Here is a 20,479-nt window from a genome sequence, read left to right on the forward strand (position 1 = left end):
CACGAGAGGGAACAGTTTTAAAGTTCTTGGAAGTAGGTACAGAGGAGATGTCGGGTAAGTTTTTTTATGCAGAGTGGTGAGTGCGTGGAATGGGCTGCCGGTGACAGTGGTGGAGGCGGATACGATAGGGTGTTTTAAGAGACTCCTGGATAGGTACATGGAGCTTAGAACAACAGAGATCTCTGGGTAACCCTAGGTCATTTCTAAAGTAAGTACGTGTTTGGAACAGCATTGTAAGTTGAAGAGCCTGTATTGTGCTGTAGGTTTTCTATGTTTCTATGTTTTTTATATTTTGTAGTTTTATCCTTAGAATGTCTTTAATCATGTTGAGTTGTGGACAATCTTTGGAGAATTTTGATTTGGAAATAGAGCTGTTGCTATGTTACCAATGGGTTCGGTTTTAGCACAATGCCCAAAAGTTGACTTTGGTCATAAGTGGGGGATAAACACAAAATCCCTTGGTATGGTAAACATATGTAAAGAGCATTGTAATGAATGATGCTGATGAGGATGAATTAACATGAAGGTTTTTAAAAAAATGTCTTCCCCTGCCTGATTACAATGGTACAGAACCCGGATGTCCCACTCTCAGTGGCTGGCTTCCATGCACTTGGAGCATCAGTGAATATTACATCATTGTTTAATCGGATACTGTTGCAAAAGTAACAATAAAAGTGATTGTTTGCCAATTTCCAAAGCAACTTTCTGAGGAGACCCCCTGCAATGAAACTTGCAGCTCAAGTTCTTAAGAACATAGAACATAGAACAGTACAGCACAGTACAGGCCCTTCGGCCCACATTATTGTGCCGACCCTCAAACTCTACCTCCCATATAACCCCCCATCCTAAATTCCTCCATATACCTGTCTAGTAGTCTCTTAAATTTCACTAGTGTATCTGCCTTCACCACTGACTCAGGCAGTGTATTCCACACACCAACCACTCTCTGATTAAGTGATAGTGAAGCTTGATTACTGTGGGGAGATTACATGTAAGCAGTTTTATTTCCCAAGACTTGTTTGAATTTAGTAACATTTATAGGAGCTCATTCGTATATGGGTGTCCAGAAGTAGATACTTGTAATACCTGTGTATACTGTAATATTGATTCAAAGGTAACATACAAAATCAATGTAAAAATGAAAATTCTGAAAAAGATGTATGTTTGAATAAAATTATATTTATTATACTCGGCTTAATACGATTGTTAAAAGCATTAATATGAGCCTAGATATTCTGTAGCAATGTGCCCTTTCCCATGCTATTGATGTGGCAGACTGAGATACACATCCATCCATTTTTGCACTTGAACACTCCATAAAAGCAGGAAAATTACCTTCTATTTTATACGGTAAATCCAGAACTTAGCCAGGTCCAGAGCTTGGAAAGCATTTTGACAAAATTAATTAATATGGTTATAAAGTAAGTCATAGGGAAAGACAAAGTGACTGAAGTTTTAGAAAGAAAAGTTTAAGATCAAACCCGATGCAGATCTTTAAAAGGATATTAAGAAAGAAGATCATGTGGACAAAGTGACTTGAGAAAATCAGCGTGGATAACGCATTTCAGGGAATTCCTGCACATCTCAACGCATTGGCTTCCCAAGATCAGATTGGAGGATTGTGTCCCAGCTAATCTCTTAGTAAAATTGGAAGTGGGCATGTTGGTGACAAATTTACTATTACCTTTAATTTTAAGCTTCCACAATCCTCCTCTCCCCATCACTTTAGATTTGACCTCAACATACTTATTAATTAGGAAGGAAAGGCATTTGGTGATTACTGAAACAGCACATTGTGTATTGTACTCCATTAAGTAGACAAGATATATGCTGACTGTAGTTCCAATAGGTTAATAAAATATAATACAGGTCATAAAAACCAATAAGCTATGTACAGTGTTGGATTAATGTATTTGATTTTTCCTTGTATCTGACAGGAGATGAGCTACCTTGCAGCGTGCGCATTTCCCATGATAAGCAGGATAAGTTACACGGCTGCTTAGAACATCTCTTTAGTCAGGTGAGACACAGCCAATACAAGCTACTTGCTAGTTACAGCTTTTTAAAAAATCTCTTTCGTAAATCAATGTTGACTATGCCTGGTTCCTATCAATGGGGTATCATAGGTGCTCACTTGATTGTGGTATTTCCCTAACCACTAATGTCAGCCTAACAGGCCAGTAGTTCCCAGTGTTCTCTCTGCCACTCATAAACAGTGGAGTTACAATTGTACTTTCTAGAGCTACTAGTGATTGACCATGCTCAGTTCTAGATATGCTAGTGATGTTGATGTTTTTATTCAGGTGAGTGAAGGGGGTTAGAACACCACTAGTCACCACCCTCTAGGCAGAAAACACTCCCTCTACAACCAACACCTGGCTTCTGTGGGCAAGACCTTTCCGAAATCACACAATCAAGTTCCCCTGGATCACATGCCTACCGACTTTCTGAATGAGCCTACCTTGGGGACCTTATCAACCGCCTTATTAAATGCCATATACTACATATCCACTCCATTACCTCATCAATGTGCTTTGTCACATACTTGGAGAATTCAATCAGACTCATGAGACATGACCTTCCCCTCACAAAGCCATGCTGACTATCTTTGACCATGCTGACTATGGGAGATCATGCTTCCATCTCCCACCAGCAACTTTGATGTGTGTTGCCTGACTATCTTTAATTGGACTATGCTTCTCTCAATCTTCTCTCTAAGAATCTTCTCCAATAACTTGCCACCACTTGAAGTAAGACTCTCTGGTCTATAATTCCCGAAGTTATCCCTACTTTATTTTTTTAAACAAAGGAATAACAGTTGGCACCCTCTATTCATCTGATACTACTCCTATGGCCAGTGAGAGCACAAAGATCATTGCCAAAGGTGCAGCAATGTCTTCCCCTGTTTCTCATAGTAACCTAAGGTATATCCCGTCTAGTCCCAGGGACTGTCTTCTAATGTTTTTCAAAAATTCTAGCACATTTTCTTTCCTAAAGTTGACGTGTTGTAGAATATCAGACTATTTTATGCTGATGTTAAGGTCCCTCTCACTGGGGAATGCTGAATTACAGACATTTTCTGCACAACCTAATTTGGGGGCTTTTGTGTAGGAGAAACTAGGACACAAATACAACAATTAATAGCAAAAGCTAAAGAATGTAGGTCCTCATTTCAATGGGTTTGAGTATAATACGTGGTAAATCTTACTGCAAATGTACAAGGCATGAGAGAGATTGGACCTAGAATAATGTGAACATTTCTGAATGCCCCTACTTAAGAAAAGATATCACCTAACTGGTCACAGAAGGTTCCCTGCTATCATCCTGGGTATTGAACACCAATTGTGTCTATTCACCAATTGGTCCTCACTAATTGTTATTGATGCACCATAGAAAGCATCCTATTTTGATGTATCAGGGATTGGTATGGCAAATACTCTGCATGAGACTGCAAGACGCTTTGGAGCGTTGTAAACACAGCTCAACACATCATAGAAAACAGCCTCCCCACGATGAATATATACATTTACACTTTTCTCTGCCTCAGTAAAGCAGCAAACATTATCGAAGACCTCCCTTCCCCCGTCCCCCATCTAGACAATCTCTTTTCTCAACATCCTCATTGGGTAGAAGGTAAAAAGACCTGAAAGCACGTACACAAGATTCAAAGACAGCTTCTATCCCACTGTTATAAGATTATTGAATGGTCCCCCAGTTCCAAAAATGGATAACTGGCCTCACAGTGGAAGTAAGACAATAAGGTACAAGAGACTTTGTATTTTATTGTCTACCTCCACTGCACTCTCTCTATAACATTCTATTCTGCATTTCTGTTACTGTTTTCCCTTGGACTACCTCAGTGCTATATGATGTGATGAAACAACATGAATAGCATGTCATTTCATCACAAACAGCGAATGTATGGATAGCATGCAAAACAAGTTCTTCGTTGTACTTTGATACGTGTGACATTCATCATCATCATTATGTGCCATGTTGTATGATATGGATGATCATGGTCTTCCATCTGTCTTCAATCTGTGAAGTTCTAATAAGCTCTTCAGAAACTTTTACCCGTCCATCCCTTGATGTAGCTCATGAATGTCATGTGCTGTCGAACACAACTTTTTCTTCCATCAATTTTTCCCATCGCTGCAAGATGTTCAAGCTTCTTTTCCCTCAGTATATGTCCTAAAACTTCCAGCTGCTATTTCATGATTGATCGTATCAGCTCTCTTCTTATTCCAGTTTTTCACAACACTTCTTCGTTTGTTACTCTGTCCTTCCATGATATTTTCATCATTATTTTCAAAAACCACATTTCTGCAGCTTTAAGTTTTCCCTGATTTTGCTTTGATGTTGTCCAACATTCGCTTCCGTATGTTAGTGTGGAATGAATGTAGCACCTCAGCTCTCTGAGTTTTGTACCCAGAGCAATTATGCTATTTTTATTATGCTGCTCAAACACTTGAACGTGCATTTAGCTATCCCAATCCTTCTTTTAATTTCAATATCTGCTTCCTAAGTAATTGAACTTCTATCTTTGTTCTCACTTCTGTATTTTTTCCTTCTTTGTGACAACCATACATTTGGTCTTCTTGCAGTTGATTGTCAATCCTCTCCTTGCACTTTTCTTTGATGGCTTTATCTGGTATTTCTTGGAGCTTCTCTTTAGAAGTAGCTATCAGGACTGTGTTGTCTGCATATCATAGGTTGTTCAAATTGTATCCACTAATCATCAGGTCTGGAATACTGCAAATTTCTCTTCTCGCTATACAGGTAGAATAGGTCGGACGAAAGGATACAATGGTGTCTGACTCCCCTCTTAATCCGGACAAAATTGCATGTCTCATTTTCAACTCTCATTCCTGTTTTTTGTTCTGAATACAGATTTCTGATGATTCTGATATATTTCCCTCAATGTCCAAGAGCTGAATGATTTTTATAAATTTTTTAAGTCTCACCTTACCAAAAACTTAGGTATAATTGATGAAACATCAGTATAGGTCTTTCTGGACCTCTATGGTATGCTCACAAATCATTCTAAGACTGAAGATTGCATTTTGTGTTCCACTATCCTCAATGAAATTGCACTGCTCTTACGTGATCTCCAGTTTTGTGTTTTTTCTTGCTCTCTGCACGATGATTTGTAACAGGACTTTCACAACATGACTCATAAACTAATTGTGTGGTGTGACTCACATTCAATTGCTCGAGACTTTTTCAGCTGTGCAATGAATGCTGACTTGCTCATTTCCTTGGGTATTTCCCTGCTAGCATATATTTCATTCAGCAAATCTGTCAACAATTCAATCCTGAAGTCTTCCAGCACTTGAATCATTTCAACAGCAATGCCATCCAGCCAAATTCTTTTTAACTTTCCCCGCTGCTGCTTTAACTTCTGATTTCATAATCAGTGAGCCATCCATGTTGGTATTAAGTATTGGCTTCTCTCCTCTCGTATCTCTAAACAAGTTGGCAATGTATTCAGAACATCTAGTAAGGAAATCTGCTTTTTCCATGAGTATCAATCCATCTTTTGCCTTTAACCGCCCACTAGATGTACAAGAATTGGCACCAGTCAGTGCCTTCACCCACATGTACTTGCCGCCAGAATTTTTCAGTTTTGCTACCTCTTCACATTCTCCTTTCATCCATTGTTCCTTTGCTCCCAGACATTTTCATTCGATTTCTTTGTTCAAAGTTTTATATTAGTAGCTGCTCTTTGGTGTGATTTTCTGTCTTTCTTTCATTAGATCCAGAAATTCACCTGTCATCCATTTTTTTTTCTTCTTTACGTTTCTCTTTTGTGGTATCACTTCATTGGACACATCCACCACTGCCTTTTTAAATTTCAACCAGCTTGGTTTCTCCACCATCAGAGCTTCAAATCTGTTCCTCACTGCTACAGTATATTTCATCTTCATGTCTGCATCTTTCAGACAAGCCAGGTCTAATTAGGAGGTATTAGAAGGGAGATGCAGTGGATGTTGTATATTTGGATTTTCAGAAGGCCTTTGACAAGGTGCCACACATGAGGCTACCTAACAAGATAAGAGCCCATGGAATTACGGGAAAGTTACATACATGGATAGAGCGTTGGCTGATTGGCAGGAAACAGAGAGTGGGAATAAAGGGATCCTATTCTTGTTGGCTGCCGGTTACCAGTGGTGCTCCACAGGGGTCCGTGTTGGGGCCGCTTCTTTTTACATTGTACATCAACGATTTGGATTATGGAATAGATGGCTTTGTGGCTAAGTTTGCTGACGATACGAAGATAGGTGGAGGGGCCGGTAGTGCTGAGGAAATGGAGAGTCTGCAGAGAGACTTGGATAGATTGGAAGAATGGGCAGAGAAGTGGCAAATGAAGTACAATGTTGGAAAGTGTATGGTTATGCACTTTGGCAGAAGTAATAAACAGGCAGACTATTATTTAAATGGGGAAAGAATTCAAAGTTCTGAGATGCAACGGGACTTGGGAGTCCTTGTACAGGATACCCTTAAGGTTAACCTCCAGGTTGAGTCAGTAGTGAAAAAGGCGAATGCAATGTTGGCATTCATTTCTAGATGAATAGAGTATAGGAGCAGGGATGTGATGTTGAGGCTCTATAAGGTGCTGGTGAGACCTCACTTGGAGTACTGTGGGCAGTTTTGGTCTCCTTATTTAAGAAAGGATGTGCTGACATTGGAGAGGGTACAGAGAAGATTCACTAGAATGATTCCGGGAATCAGAGGGTTAACATATGAGGAATGTTTGTCTGCTCTTGGACTGTATTCCTTGGAGTTTCAAAGAATGAGGGGAGACCTTATAGAAACATTTCGAATGTTGAAAGGCATGGACAGAGTGGATGTGGCAAAGTTGTTTCCCATGATGGGGGAGTCTAGTATGAGAGGGCATGACTTAAGGATTGAAGGGCGCCCATTCAGAACAGAAATGCGAAGAAATTTTTTTAGCCAGAGGGTGGTGAATCTATGGAATTTGTTGCCATGGGCAGCAGTGGAGGTCAAGTCATTGGGTGTATTTAAGGCAGAGATTGATAGGTATCTGAGTAGCCAGGGCATCAAAGGTTATGGTGAGAAGGCGGGGGAGTGGGACTAAATAGGAGAATGGATCAGCTCATGATAAAATGGCAGAGCAGACTTGATGGGCCGAATGGCCGACTTCTGCTCCTTTGTCTTATGGTCTTAAGGTCTTGTCTTATGGTCTACCCTGAGACATTTTTAACCATCTAAGTTTAACCTTCAGCTTGCATATCACTGGAACATAGCCACTTTCATATTCCACTCCTGGATATGCCTTGCACTGTTGCATGGCATTCCTGAAATGCTTACTGATTGTGATTGTGATCTTCTGGGCTTCTCCAAGTTTACAACCTTCTTATGTGCTACTTGATGTACTTAATGATAATTACGTGTGACATTAATGAACTAATTTACGTGCTTTTCAATGGAAAATTAAACAGGTTCCTACTGTTGTGTTCTGTAACTTGAAAACATAAAACTAACTAAAATAAATGTATGGTGCCAGGAACAGTATGTCTTAGTTACATTTTTACTTTAGTGAGATGCGCATGTATCATGTGGTGGCGTGCTGATGTATTCCATTTACGTACTTTTACATATAACCCGTAATGAATTATGTAAACAACAGAATGCGTAATCAAACTATATATTTACAATATTACTGAAATATTAAATGCTCCTGGCCTTCACATGTAGCTTAGTTACTAAGGCCGGCAGAACTGTTTTTACTGACAGGAGAAGGAGAAAAGGCTGGTTACTGGCACCTTAAAACCAGTCTGGGCTCTTCAGCCGTGGTTGGCAGCTCATCTAGGAGAAGGAAAACTCTGATTTCAAACCTCCGCTGCTTTGCAGCTATACCAATTCATGGGGAAAGCTTCGGGAGTAAACCCCAAGGGAAAAGTCTGGAGCTGGAGTCCCTAAGGTAGTCTTACATTCAGAATCAGAATCACTGGCATGTGATGTGAAATTTGTTAACTTAGCAGCAGCAGTTCAATGCAATACATAATCTAGCAGAGAGAGAGAAAATAATAATAATAAATAAAATAAAACATAATAAATAAACAAGTAAATCAAGTATATTGAATAGATTATTTAAAAAATGTGCAAAAACAGAAATACTGTATATTAAAAAAAGTGAAGTAGTGTCCAAAGCTTCAAAGTCCATTTAGGAATCAGATGGCAGAGGGGAAGAAGCTGTTCCTGAATCGCTGAGTGTGTGCCTTCAGGCTTCTGTATCTCCTACCTGATGGTAACAGTGAGAAAAAGACATGTCCTGGGTGCTGGAGGTCTTTAATAATGGACACTGCCTTTCTGAGACACTGCTCCCTAAAGATGTCCTGGGTACTTTGTAGGCTAGTGCCCAAGATGGAGCCGACTAGATTTACAACCTTCTGCAGCTTCTTTTGGTCCTGTGCAGTAGCCCCTCCATACCAGACAGTGATGCAGCCTGTCAGAATGCTCTCCATGGTAAAACTATAGAAGTTTCTGAGTGTATTCGTTGACATGCCAAATCGCTTCAAACTGCTAATAAAGTATAGCCACTGCCTTGCCTTCTTTATGACTACATCAATATACTAGGATCAGGTTAGATCCTCAGAGATCTTGACACCCAGGAATTTGGAGCTGCTCACACTCTCTACTTCTGATCCCTCTATGAGGATTGGTACATGTTCCTTCATCTTACCCTTCCTGAAATCCACAATCAGCTCTTTCATTTTACTGACGTTGAGTGCCAGGTTGTTGCTGCGGCACCACTCCACTAGTTGGCATATCTCACTCTTGTACACCCTCTCGTCACCACCTGAGATTCTACCAACAATGGTTGTATCATCAGCAAATTTACGGATGGTGTTTGGGCTATGCCTAGCCACACAGTCATGTGTATACAGAGAGTAGTGCAGTGGGCTAAACACACACTCCTAAGGTGCGCCAGTGTTGATCGTCAGCGAAGAGGATATGATATTGCCAATCCGCACAAACTGTGGTCTTCCGGTTAGGAAGTCGAGGATCCAATTACAGAGGATGGTACAGAGGCCCAGGTTCTGCAACTTCTCAATTAGGATTGTGGGAATGATGGTATTAAATGCTGAGCTATAATCGATGAACTGCATCCTGATGTAGGTGTTTGTGTTGTCTAGGTGGTCTAAAGCTGTGGGAAGAGCCATAGAGATTGCGACTGCCATTGACCTATTGTTCTCTTCTTTCTTTATCAATCTTTTTTATTGATTTAAAAGGAGCATAAATACAAACAAGAGGAGAATTATCTCATATATATATATATATATCAATAACAATACAAACAGGAAGTGAAATAGGCATTAGCAAAATCATACGTAGTGTTAAGCTAGTATGCAGGATATAATAAAAAAGAAGACAGCTAATTCTCCTCTTACCAATTCATGGAGAGAAAAAAACTTTACATTTTTAAGTAAAGAAAAAAAAACCCACTACACTATACAAAAAAAAGAGAAAAAAGGGACTGGGCAGTCCATTCTGAGGATACGACCAAAAAAAAAAGAAAGAAAGACTTTCTATCAAATCTAAAACTTCAAAAAAAATTGGAATAGTAATAAATCAAATCAAATGAAAATATTGAATAAAAGGTCGCCAGATTTGCTCAAATTTAAAGGATGTATTAAATGTCCGACTTCTTATTTTCTCTAAACTTAACAGGACATGATGGAGGGAAGCCAATAAAAGACAGTAGGTGGATTAGAATCCTTCCACTTCAGTAAAATGGCTCTCCTAGCCAATGAAGTTGAAAAGGCTAGCATATGTTGAACGGAAACAGGAATATTTCCTGGTTCTGATGGGTAATCCCAAATATTGCCGTAAGTAAATTAGGTTGTAGGTCCAGATCCAAGACTTTTGATAATGTTTTAAAAACATCTCTCCAAAAATTGTCTAGCTTTATGCAAGATCAAAACATATGAGTTAAAGTGGCCACGTCAGTATTACATCTGTCACAAATAGGATTGATGTTGGAGAAAATTCGTGCTAGTTTATCCTTTGACATATCGGCCCAATGCACTACCTTGAACTGTATCAAGGAATGACGGGCACAAATAGATGAGTTATTAACCAAATGAAAAATTTTACTCCATTGATTATCTGAAAATGACTCTTGAAATTCCAATTCCCAAACACGTTTAATTTTATTGTTAGATATCATTCGTAAATTCAATAGCTGTTTATAAATTATAGCTATCAACCCTTCTTGAAGTGGTTTAAGCTGAAAGAGAGCATCTGTCATATTAGGTGGATAAGCAGAAGGGTAATTTGGCAGCAAACCACGTAAAAAAATTCCTAAATTGTAAATATCAGTGTAGCCGTTGACCTGTTGTGACGATAGGCAAATTGCAATGGGTCTAGGTCCTTGCTGAGGCAGGAGTTCAGTCTAGTCATGACCAACTTCTCAAAGCATTTAATCACTGTTGATGTGAGTGCTACCGGGCGATAGTCATTATTCTTCTTTGGCACTGGTATAATTTTTGCCTTTTTAAAGGAAGTGGGAACTTCTGCCCGTAGCAATGAGAGGTTGAAAATGTCCTTGAATATGCCCGCTAGTTGGCTGGCACAGGTTTTCAGAGCCTTTACAGGTACTCCATCGGGACCTTCTGCCTTGTGAGGGTTCACTCTCTTTAAAATAGTCTAACATCGGCCTCTGAGACAGAGATCCCAGGGTCATCAGGTGCAGCAGGGATCTTCACATCTGTAAATGTGTTCTCCCTTCTAAAGTGTGAATGAAAGCCATTGAGTTCATCTGGTAGTGAGGCATCGCTGCCATTCACACTATTGGGTTTTGCTTTGTAGGAAGTAATGTCTCGCAGACCCTGCCAGAGTTGCCGTGCATCTGATATTGCCTCCAACCTAGTTCAAAATTGTTCCTTCACCCTTGAAGTAGCCCTCCACAAATCATACCTGGTTTTCTGGTACAGGACTGGGTTGCTTAATGTTGACGGGCAACTCCTGCAACGCTGCTGGTATCAAAGTGTAGCAGCTTCTGCCATTCCTTTGAGTTCATCAGATGTGTGGAGAGGGGGAGCTTGCTACGTGGGCAGCAGCTTACTCTCCATATTGTACTGCCAAGGTTTGCATTTCTAGACAGCTAGCACGCAACATTAATGGCCAAGTCTGACCAATGGAGGTCACTACATTAAATGCACAACATTTCTCCTAGCTTAGCTATAAATCCCAACTCAATATAGAATACAATTATTATATAGACATCCACAGCACAGTAAATCTTAAATTGTCCCATTCAGGCCGAAAGGTTTAATCACTGTGTCGGCTTTCTTACTTTTGTGGGATAACATCTTTCCTGACAAGGAGATCACTCTGCTTGTAGGTGAGACTTGCGGCTGTGAAGTAATCTCAGGTCTGGGGCCTCCTCCATGATGGTTCTAGGAGTTGACTCTGGGACTGCAGAAAGTGGTTCTGACAGCTCTGGCCACCTTTCTTCTCTAACAATTGACTCTGCTGTCCACAACTGATTGATGTGGCGTCTCCATATGATATCAAATGCAATCTCCACTGGTAACAAGAGTGGCCCAATTCTGTGCTTAATCTTTCCAAGTACCCAAGTTTGATCACCTCTGTAGTCCCTCACCAGGACTGTTTGGCCAGGAGTGAAACATCAAATCTTCTTATTTGAGGGGCTCTCAATTTGTCTCAGCTCTTTGTCCAGCATACTCCTTCTGAGATTGGGTTTGAGCAGATCCAAGCATGTATGCAAGGGATGGCCCATGAAAATGTAATGCCCTGGTTCATATTCTTACTGTTTTGCTGTATGTATTTTATTTTGGCAGTTCTGTAAGAGCAGCTTGTTTCAGCTTGTCTGAGTTACTGTTGAAGATAAGTGATGATGTGGAATGTGTGTCATCCACTTAGTGCAGTGGTCCCCAACCACCAGGCTACCGGGCCACGAGGAAGTGATATGATTTGGCGATATGAATGGTATGAGTCAGCTGCACCTTTCCTCATTCCCCGTCACGCACTGTTGAACTTGAAATAACCTACCAAATCATACCAAATAACACATAAAACCTTAAATAACACTAACATATAGTAAAAGCAGGAATGATATGATAAATACACAGCCTATATAAAGTAGAAATAATGTATATACAGTGTAGTTTCATTTAAGAGAATCGGGAAGATTAAGCCAAAACTGATTTGTAGGAAAAAAATCAGCACGTACACGCATCTGCATGTCATGTATGTGCACGTCACGCATGCGCACACAGGTGCCCGCACAAGGCTTCATGGTCATGGTAGTCTTTCTCGGGGTAAACACAAGTGTCCCGTATTTGACTGCTACTTTTGTCCCTTATTTGGGAGTGAGAAAGTTGGCAACCCTACATGAACACACCCCCCATCCCCCGTCGGCTGGTCCACCGGAATATTGTCAATATTAAACCAGTCCGCGGAGCAAAAAAGGTTGGGGACCCCTGAATTAGCGGGAGGTTTTCTTGGTGAGGGACGGTCAGGTTGGTCATGGGCTTTTGTTCGGCGGGAGATGAAGAGTGAAGACGCTGGGGAGAACCAGTCGTAGCATACGATCTGGTGGGAGACCTATTTGTTCAAGATGGATTGCGAGTGACATTTGGAACGTGGTTCATGCTGGCGAGGGCCCAGCTCATGAGTGACACAGAAGTTCAAGATGAGCTCTAACTTGTGTACATTTGACTGTTTCATTAGAATGGGCTCTTTTTGTTATTCTTTACCCTTTAGTTAGGTTAAGATTCATAAATGTAATTGCTTTAGTCATATGCAGTGTACTGTCTGTCATTTCGTGGCACCAATTTGTAGCAGGATATCAAATTACACAGCATCCTCACAAACCGGGGTTTGGGGTGGGAGAGCGCCCCGATCTCACAAGTTTGGCAGGGTCAGAGGTTGTCTTCCCTAGACTTATGCAGCCAAGGAAACCAGGATGTTTCAAAAAGCATAGCTGGTGGGTTGTTGGTTGTGGAGTGTGCTGCATTATGATATGCAGGGAGGAAGTTGGTGAGCTTCTGTTCAGTGTTGGTGTTAAGTATTCTGCTGATGTTGCTGGCAGAGTGCATTCTTTAGATTCTGAATAAACCTTCTCACCAAGCCATTTGTAGCTGGCTGGTGCAGTACAGATGTAATATATCTTATTCCATTCTTTTTCAGGAGTAACTAAAACTGTTCACAGGCTAGGTGTTCTGGAACAGATCAACAATGTGTGAGGCTGTAGTGGAGGCCATTGGGAACACTTCTGGCCACTTCGTAGCTGCATCCACTACCACTAAGAAATTTGTGCCCAATCCACAGGAATCCTCTGCCAGGCCAATGCTGGCCATTCCCAGGGATGCAGAGGTGCTGCTCTAGGCATGTTCTGGATGTGTTGGCATCTCAGCCAGTGCTTGGCAAGCTGCTCTGTCTGCTGATCGGTCCCAGGCCACCAGACAAAGCTCCAAGCCAACACTTTCATTTTGACCACACCTACATGACCAGCATAACTCCTCCAACACTTTAGCTTTCAGCTTGCATGGTACAAGAGGGGAAACTGAAGATCCTGCCGCACATTCCAGCCATTTTGGGCAGCCATGTAGACCTGAGACACTGTGGGATTTTTCTGCTTTCCCTTTGGATCATGTCTGTTATAATATGGAGAATACACAAGAGGAGTGTCCTCTTTTGTAAACTTATCAGGTATTTCATCTTCCAAGGGTAAACGAGACAATCCATCAGCATTTCCATGATTAGCCATATTTTTGAGTTTGATCTTATAATTGTGTCTTCCAAGAAACAGAGCCCATCTCTGCATTCATGCTGTTAGTAGAACACCCCACAGTGGATTGAAAATGGACTCTAGTGGTTGATGATCAGTAATAAAAGTAAACTCTCTCCCATACAGTAATGTTACAGCAGTTATATAGGACTCTGGTCAGACCACACTTGGAGTACTGTGCTCAGTTCTGGTCACCTCACTACAGGAAGGATGTGGAAACCATAGAAAGGGTGCAGAGGAGATTTACAAGGGTGTTGCCTAGATTGGGGAGCATGCCTTATGAGAATAGGTTGAGTGAACTTGGCCTTTTATCCTTGGATTGATGGAGGATGAGAGGTGATCTGACAGAGGTGTATAAGATGATGAGAGGCATTGATCATGTGGATAGTCAGAGACTCTTTCCCAGGTCTGAAATGGCTAACACGAGAGAGCACAGTTTTAAGGTGCTGGGAAGTAGGTACAGAGGAGATGTCAGGGGCAAGGTTTTACGCAGAGGGTGGTGAGTGCGTGGAATGGGCTGCCAGCGATGGTGGTGGAGGCAGATTCGATAGGGTGTTTTAAGAGACTCCTGGATAGGTACATGGAGCTTAGAACAATAGAGGGCTATGGTCGGCACAACATTGTGGGCCGAAGGGCCTGTACTGTGCTGTACTATTCTATGTTCTATGTAACCCTAGGTAATTTCTAAAGTAAATACATGTTCGGCCCAACTTTGTGGGACGAAGGGCCTGTATTGTGCTGTAGGTTTTCTATGTTTCTATGTTTCTATACAGGTATTGGACGAAACATTTTACACCCCAATCCAGACTCAAAGCATTTCTGTTAATTTGTGTAAAATATCTCTCTGCAGCAGTAAGGGAACATGATGTAAAGGCTATGGGGCATTCACTTCCATCACTTACAACATGTGACATGATTGAACTTATACTATAAAATGACGCATCATAGGCAAGCTGCACTGGATGATGTGGATCATAAAATGGTGATGTCGTACGGTGTCCAACGTCACCACTTATTTTACCTTTCGGAATGCCACCTCAGTGCTTTGTCTATTGCCACTTCTTCCCGATCTGTAGTAATGAGTTCAAGGGGTGGAGCACAGAACATAAGAAATAGGAGCAGGAGTAGGCCATCTGGCCTATCAAGCCTGCTCCGTCATTCAATAAGGTCGTGGCTGATCTGGCCATGGACTCATCTCCACCTACCTGCCTTTTGCCCATAACCCTTAATTCCCCTGCTATGCAAATATGTATCCAACCAGCAGCCAGGTTTGGCAGGAATCTGCTACAGTAATCCTAAAAGTGTTGCAACTGTGAAAGGTACACAGGATGCCTTGGGGCATGCAGCACTACTTGAATTTTCTCCGCACACTTGTGTAATACTTGTGCGTCAATGGTGTGACCACAGTAAGTGATACTTGGTTTAAATAATTTACACGTGTTGCATTGTGCTCTGAGCCCATAATCTTCTAATCTTCTTAACACTGTCTTGAGATTTGGAGATTTTCCTTGTCATCTTTTCCTATAACAATGATGTCATCCAGGTGACGTTGAGTGCCTGGGCTACCTTACAGCACCTAGTCCATAGCTTTCTGGCAGAGTCCAGGTGCAGATGCTAGTCCAAAATAAACCTATTATAGCAATAAAGGCTATGGTGAGAAACACTTTGGTCCTTCTTCCATCTCCATCTGTAGGTAGGCCTCAGTTAAGTCCACTTTGCTGTAGTGTTTCCCTCCAGAAAGTTTTGCAAAGATGTCCTATATCCTGGACAGAGGGTATTGATCTACTTGCAGTACTGGGCTGATCGTGACCTTAAAATCACCACAGATCCTGTCAGTCCAATTCTTCTTTGCAACTGGGACCACTGGCATTGCCGATGGGCTCCACTCAACCTTGGAAATAATTCCTTCAGCCTCCATGTCATCTAGCTCTCTGGCCTTTCTTAATTCACTTCCAGTTGACTCTGTTGCAGGAATGTGGCATGCAAATGGTGGGTGGACCTTCAATTAAGTTGTAGTTGTCTCAGCCAATCATGGCTACACAATGCTGGCCCTCCAATTTTTACCACATACAAACCCAATGTGGCTTGTTGGTTGATGTATTTCCGTTTTACAAATGTCATTCCCACAGGCGTTATCTTTTCTCCAGTATAAGTTTTTAATTGAATATCTGCAGGCTTCAGTTCGGTAGCTTTGAACTGCCATTCAAACTCATTTTGTGGAACGACGAAACATCTGAGCCTATGTTCATTTCCATTTTAATTAATTTGCTGTTCATTTCTGGTGCAAGCCATATTGCATGTCGAAATCATTTTCACATTGTAAATCTCAATTACTCAGTCCTGTATCACTCTCAACACGATCAGATTTTTCATCAGCAACATGCAGATTAGTGCTGTTTTTGAAACTGCACCTTGGCCTTTTAGCTTTTTCTTTTCCCTGTGGAGTACATTTATTTTTGTCTGCCCAACATGCTCTTTACATGTGTCCTACTTCGTTGCATTTTCTGCAAGTTTTGCATTGAAACTTCCATTAGTCTGGTGTATGTGAGCCCTGCCACAATGGTAACGCAATTTGTTTGGCCAGGCTGGTTTTTGTTTAAATGTTGCAATTTTGTTTATGCTCTCTTTCATTCCTGACTGCAAATCAATTGCATCTCTGTCTGTTGTTTCCATTGATACAGCTATTTCAACTGCTCTTTTAAATATCAGTTAAGAGCTGTTTTTAAATGCTTTCTTGTAGGAATTCACAAACCAAATGATATCTTTGTGTATCATTAAGCCCATCACTGAACTGACAATGCTCAGGTACCTTCTTCAATTCGACAACCTATGCTGAAATAGAATCCCTTCCTTTTGATTTCACTTATGAAACCTAAAGTGCTCTGCAATCAACTATGGTTTTGGTTCTAAATGTTCCTGTAGTACCTTTATGATATCAGTAAATTTCATTTTGACTGGTTTGATTGGAGCAGTCAAACTTTGAAGCAAACTATATGTTCTTACACCAATTATGCTCAGTAACACTGACACTCATTTTTCATTGACTAATTAATTTGCTTCAAAATACTGCTCAATTCACTGGGTGTAAATATTCAAGTTATCACTTATGTAATCAAATACATCTATCTTTCTATTTCAGAAATAGACAGCTATTTCTGCTCTTCCTTTTATTTATCACCATTATTATCACTCACTGTTTATGAACCTATAAATTTGTCAGTTTTCTGCCTTTTTAAACTCAACCATGTCTTAACACATGCTGCCATTTAACTCAATGGTTTTGCTGTGCTTTTTTTAACTTGAACATCTCACTGCATTTCACCAGGTAGGTAGTTGTCTTGGGTTTGCTTAAAAAAAGTCCTTGTCCCCGCTGTTATATTTTTAAATTCCAAAACATGAAACTAATTAAAATAAAAATATGAGTCTGGGAATACTCTGTCTTGGTTTCGTGTTTACTCTAGTGAGACGTGTTTATATGACATCACCCAATGTATTAGGTAAACAATAAAGAATACTTAATCAAACAATATATTTACAATATTACTCAAATGTTACTTTACTATTAAATACACAACACGTGCCAACTGTTATACATCCATTTACACTAATGAAACAAAATAAAAATTTCTTCCAGGCTTGTTTTGTGTTAGCGTAGTATTCTGTAGCTTGAAGCTAACTTAGGAGTTCTAATGTTTATTTTCAAATAACTAGCATGGTTAATCATCAAGGAGTTAAATTGCTGTACAGGCATTGAATCAGAGTATTTAATTTGTATTTGAGCTTGTTAATTAAGTTACTTGAACTTGTGGACAATGTAAGTCCTCTTGCATTTTCTAAGTGCATTGCTAGATGAGTAAACTTGAACACACACACACACACACACACACACACACACACACACACACACACACACAATTATGTTTGGTTGGATGTACTAGTAGACGCAATAAAGTCTCTACTTTGCATCCAGCCTCTGAAAATTAATTTCATTGTGTAAATGGAAATAAATTGAAGAAACAACATATAATTTAATTATAGACTGTTAATTGAAAACATTGTGTATTACAGACTAATCTAAATTTACTACTGTAGTTTGATTAAATTGTGAAGAAGAATGCTTTGTGAGTGATATTCCTTTGTTCCAAAAGGTTGATGCAGTGACTAACCTTCTGAAAGGTCCAACTGTGGCAAAGGCATTTGAACAAACAAAGAACTTCATCCCAAAAAGAAATCTGCAAGGTAACATTTGGCACCAACATTGCATTGCTGACAAATCCTAAGTTTAATACAGGGATAATGTTTAAAGAGAATTTGATATTTTTTTTTGTATTTATTATTGGAATTTGAATCACTCGAGTTTCATTGTGCAGAAGATTAAGGGCTTTCCTTACATCAATGGGTTTAACATGAAAAAGAACTGCAGCATTTGTATATACTAATTTCTTACTCATTCTCCGGTAACAATGCATTTGAATGGGCTTTAACTGTTGCAATTATTTTATTAGCAAAGGATTTAGCTTGCTACTATAATAGTAGCACTTTTATTTTTTTTAATTTTGTACTATGATACAAAAGGAGACTGTTCCACTCTTTAGGCCCATACCAAATCCCAGTAGAGCAATTCCATCTGTCCCATTTCTTCTCTCTTTATTTCCCTGTACACCTCAAATAACTTTCTCTGTCACATGCCCATCAACTTCCATTTGATTCTTTTTGCCACTGAACCCTGATTTACAGCTGCAAATTAATCTACCAGAGTGCCTTTGGGATTTGGAAGTAAACCACAATTCTAAAATAAGTAACACAGTTAATCCATCAAGGAGTTAAATTGATTAATTTTTTTTCATCTGATCATGAAGTTCACAGCTACCTGGACTATTCCTCTTCCCACCCTGTCTCTTGCAAAAATGCCATCCCCTTCTTGCAATTCCTCCGTCTCCGCTGCATCTGCTCTCAGGATGAGGCTTCTCATTCCAGGACGAAAGAGATGTTCTCCTTTTTTAAAGAAAGGGGCTTCCCTTCCTCCACCATCAACTCTGCTCTCAAATGCATCCCTCTCATTTCACGCACATCTGCTCTCACCCCATCCTCCCACCACCCCACTAGGAATAGTGTTCCCCTTGTCCTCACCTACCACTCCACCAGCCTCCGGGTCCAACATATAATTCTCCGTAACTTCCGCCACCTCCAACGGGATCCCACCACTAAGCACATCTTTCCCTCCCCCCGCCCTTTCTGCTTTCCGCAGGGATCACTCCCTACACGACTCCCTTGTCCATTCGTCCCCCGCCCCATCCCTTCCCTCCGATCTCCCTCCCGGCACTCATCCTTGTAAGTGGAACAAGTGCTACACATACCCTTACTCTTCCTCCCTCACCACCATTCAGGGCCCCAGACAGTCCTTCTGGATGAGGCAACACTTCACCTGTGAGTCAGCTGGTGCTCCCGGTGCGGCCTTCTATATATTGGCGAGACCCGACGCAGGCTGGGAGACTGTTTCGCTGAACACCTACGCTCTGTCCGCCAGAGAAAGCAGGATCTCCCAGTGGCCACACATTTTAACTCCACGTCCCATTCCTATTCTGATATGTCTATCCACGGCCTCCTCTACTGTCAAGATGAAGCCACACTCAGGTTGGAGGAACAATACCTTATATTCCGTCTGGGTAGCCTCCAACCTGATGGCATGAACATTGACTCCTCTAAATTCCGTTAATGCCCCTCCTCCCCTTCTTACTCCATCCCTTATTTATTTATTTATTTATTTGTTTGTTTATCTATCTATCTTTTTTTTCTCTCTCTGTCCTTCTCACCATAACTCCTTGCCTGCCCTCCATCTTCCTCTGGTGCTCCCCTCCCCCTTTCTTTCTCCCTAGGCCTCCCGTCCCATGATCCTCTCCCTTCTCCAGCCTTGTATCCCTTTTGCCAATCAACTTTCCAGCTCTTAGCTCTATCCCTCCCCGTCCTGTCTTCTCCTATCATTTTGGATCTCCCCCTCCCCCTCCCACCTTCAAATCTCTAACTATCTCTTCTTTCAGTTAGTCCTGACGAAGGGTCTCGGCCCGAAACGTCGACTGTGCTTCTTCCTATGGATGCTGCCTGGCCTGCTGCATTCACCAGCATTTTGTGTGTGTTGTCAGGATTGAACCTGGATGTTTGGAACTGTGAGGCCACAGGCAGAAGTAGACCACTTTGAATTATTAATATGCATTACAACTTCGTGCACAATAAAGCTTTATTTTCCAAAGTCTAGAAACTGAGTTAGAAGTCCATTAGCATTTGTGCAGGAAACACCAAAGCCTTGAAAATCTGCATAGAGAACCTATTCCCTATTGGGAGTTTCCATTGATCCTGATAAATTTCTCGGTCTGCAAATGAGTACCACAACAGAGTTTCAGCCTAATTTACAATGGTTTTAGTTTGCATCTGACAGTCTTACAGCTAGCTATACTTCACCTGACTGAGCACTTATTCAGGAGCTTTTGACTATAGCAATTATCTGGAATATTTACAACATTTTGGAGGATTTAAGGAGATTTACCATAAAATTGGAAATAAAATTAGACATAGAAGAAGGCCAGTCTGCTCACTGAGCTCCTGCTCATTCCCACCAAGGCAAATCCCATCCACCCCTTTCTATATTTAACCTGTAATCCTACAATTTATTCATGCTCATATGACCATCAGCTTCTATGA

General features: G+C 40.9%; 1 protein-coding gene across 1 annotated transcript in view; it reads left to right on the top strand.

The window, feature by feature from the left end:
* prex2 (phosphatidylinositol-3,4,5-trisphosphate-dependent Rac exchange factor 2) overlaps window positions 1-20,479 on the top strand; it is a 401,147-nt gene that overhangs the window by 234,136 nt on the left and 146,532 nt on the right. The window contains exons 28-29 of the mRNA XM_063064762.1: window positions 1,938-2,020; window positions 17,932-18,022. Of these exons, the coding sequence (XP_062920832.1) occupies window positions 1,938-2,020; window positions 17,932-18,022 (174 nt within the window). The remainder of the gene's footprint in view (window positions 1-1,937; window positions 2,021-17,931; window positions 18,023-20,479) is intronic.

This window comes from Mobula hypostoma, chromosome 1 (genome assembly GCF_963921235.1).
Source record: "Mobula hypostoma chromosome 1, sMobHyp1.1, whole genome shotgun sequence".
NCBI classification, from domain to species: Eukaryota; Metazoa; Chordata; class Chondrichthyes; order Myliobatiformes; family Myliobatidae; genus Mobula; species Mobula hypostoma.